General features: G+C 38.5%; 1 protein-coding gene across 1 annotated transcript in view; it reads left to right on the top strand.

Moving 5' to 3' along the window:
- gch1 (GTP cyclohydrolase 1) overlaps positions 1–2,500 on the top strand; it is a 19,083-nt gene that overhangs the window by 10,854 nt on the left and 5,729 nt on the right. The window contains exon 2 of the mRNA XM_068578794.1: positions 602–711. Coding sequence (XP_068434895.1) covers positions 602–711 — 110 coding nt within the window. The remainder of the gene's footprint in view (positions 1–601; positions 712–2,500) is intronic.

The following is a 2,500-nucleotide window of genomic DNA, read 5'->3' as shown; positions in this document are numbered from 1 at the left end:
ATTTTTAAATCAGGAGATAAACGATTTCAAAAGACGTAAAATAAGGGAGTACATTTTAGTAAATAAGCAATTCATCTGTCAGATAATCCACATGCTCAAATAGATTAAAAATGGAGCATCCATCTGGTTCATTGACAGCCAGACCTTTTTATTGATTTGCGTATTGTAATTATCTTTTTTTCCTTTTAAAAAAAATCCTGTTGTTTTAATTTTTAACTGTTGGTAAGCCAATATAAGGTATAAACTGTGTAAAGTAATAATACAAATTTAATAATAAAATAAATACAAAAATATCTTTACGTTTTTATTATGTGACACATATTGTTTGTTACAAAAGTAACTGTATTATTAAATGCATTTATTGGTTGATATATTAATACAAGAAATAGAATATAAAAAAGGAGTTTCTGAAAGAAATATGGATGAAATAAGTATTGAGATGAAATATTAAATTAATAAATACAGAAAATAAAATAATGGTGAAATTATTTGATATACAGAAAGATGGTTTGGGTGGCAATTTTGTAAATTGAAAGAGAGTTGAGAGTTACAGGACATTAATTTGTTTCATGTCTCGATTTTTATTTTGTTTTCTCTCCAGATGTGCTGAACGACGCCATCTTCGATGAAGACCACGACGAGATGGTGATCGTCAAAGACATCGACATGTTCTCCATGTGTGAACATCACCTGGTGCCAATCTTCGGCCGGGTGAGTGCAGACGATTCTTTCTCCTCCGCTTTAAGAAGCTGCTAGTTTTCCATTTAGATGATGAGGAAGATTATACTGTATTGGTCCGATTGTTCTGAGAATTTCCTGCTAATATTCATGATCCCCAGAGGAGGATTTTGGATCGTTATCATGGCCCGCTGACCTTAAACTAGCGCCACCGTCACTAAAATGGTTTGACTTTGACATATATATAACGGTCATATGACTTATCTGTAAAGTCCACTTATGGACCCTTTTCCTGTTAGTACACATGAGGAGGTATTTCCGAGGAATGAAGCAGAGGAAGCTAGAGAACCAGCGTTGGTTAGGCTCATTTTCTGTAACCACTGTATTATTAGCATGAAAACTTGGTTGCCAGCTAAATAGCCAACCACTAAACGAGTAAAACTGAAATAAATGCTAAATCAACACACTCAGAGGCCAGCCCTCTGCTAGCCAGCGTGCTAATTCCACCATTCTTAGATGCAACACAGAAAATAAGAACAACAGTAAGCCGTCTCTTCATCTCTCGAATAGTTTAGCAGAAGGCTAAGCTATATTATTAGCAACAGTTTCTCTCTGGAACGATTTGACGATATTGTAGATCAGCAGAAGACACAGTTCCTTTGTTTGGCCTGCAGCTAACACTGACGCATCATGGCATGTGCTGTCATGATGACATGCTGTGAAAGATCAAATGTTTTGTGTTCTGCAGCCCGGCTCTCTATTTTCTCTCGGTTTTCGGTCTTTATGCTAACCTAAGCTAACAAACTTAGGGAAAATGAAGGATACTTTTTATTATTTATTTACTAACAAAGAAGGTTTGTTAGAGAAGGTTTGTTAGAGAAATAATTTTCCAGATTGTTTGCTTCAGTAAGCACCGAGCTCATAAATGCACTAAAAAACTACTTTGCTTCAGCCGAGTGGCTTTGCTTTCTGACATAATCAATTAAGTGGACTTTCTTTTGTTTGTTATTTATGGGAAGCTGCAAATATTCATAATTTAATACATAAAGATTGTCACAAACATAGAAAGATGTGAATCTGACAGACATATTTTATCTGGAGGCCACGGGTCTGAACAACAGAGAACATGAGAAACAATCAGATTTGCTGTGATCTGTTTCAACCTCCTCCGCCTCCTCCTCTTCCTCCCTCCACCTTCACCCGCAGGTGCACGTCGTTTAAGACAATAGCGGCTGGCAGCTGATCTTTTTCCACCGAGTGTAAATGGGCTCTGATGACAGCAGTGAACCACACACACGCTTGCCGTGTGTGTGTGTGTGTGTGTGTGTGTGTGTGTGTGTGTGTGTGTGTGTGTGTGTGTGTGTGTGGTGGCTGTTTGTGTCCCTAAACCTCCTCCCTCCCCTCGTCATTATCAGCAGCGTAGCCTCTTATCCTCCCTGTCTCCTCTATCCGTCTGTCTGTCTGTTGTGGTCTCTCAGTGACTCACCAGACAAGAGAGAGAGAGAGAGAGAGAGAGAGAGAGAGAGAGAGAGAGAGAGAGAGAGAGAGAGAGAGAGAGAGAGAGACTGCATTCTCCTAAACTTCCTCCTCTTCTTCCTCTTCCTCTTCCTCTATTATTGGTCAGGTAGCCACTGGCTGAATGACATGTCTGTTTGTTACATACAGACTGTGATCAGCCAAGCTGCTCTCTATATCAGGACACAATACTCTCTTCATTCAGTCCTTAAAATGGGAACAGTTTTGTGCATTTTCAGGATATTGATTATCAATTTTTAAGTGTAAACTTAAGTGTAAACTTTTGTGTTTCCTCGTCTCTTTTCAG

This window comes from Clinocottus analis, unplaced genomic scaffold, assembly GCF_023055335.1.
Source record: "Clinocottus analis isolate CAN_PGR_092001 unplaced genomic scaffold, fCliAna1.0.p SCAF_1, whole genome shotgun sequence".
Lineage (NCBI taxonomy): Eukaryota > Metazoa > Chordata > Actinopteri > Perciformes > Cottidae > Clinocottus > Clinocottus analis.
This window is presented reverse-complemented; position numbering and strand designations above follow the sequence as displayed.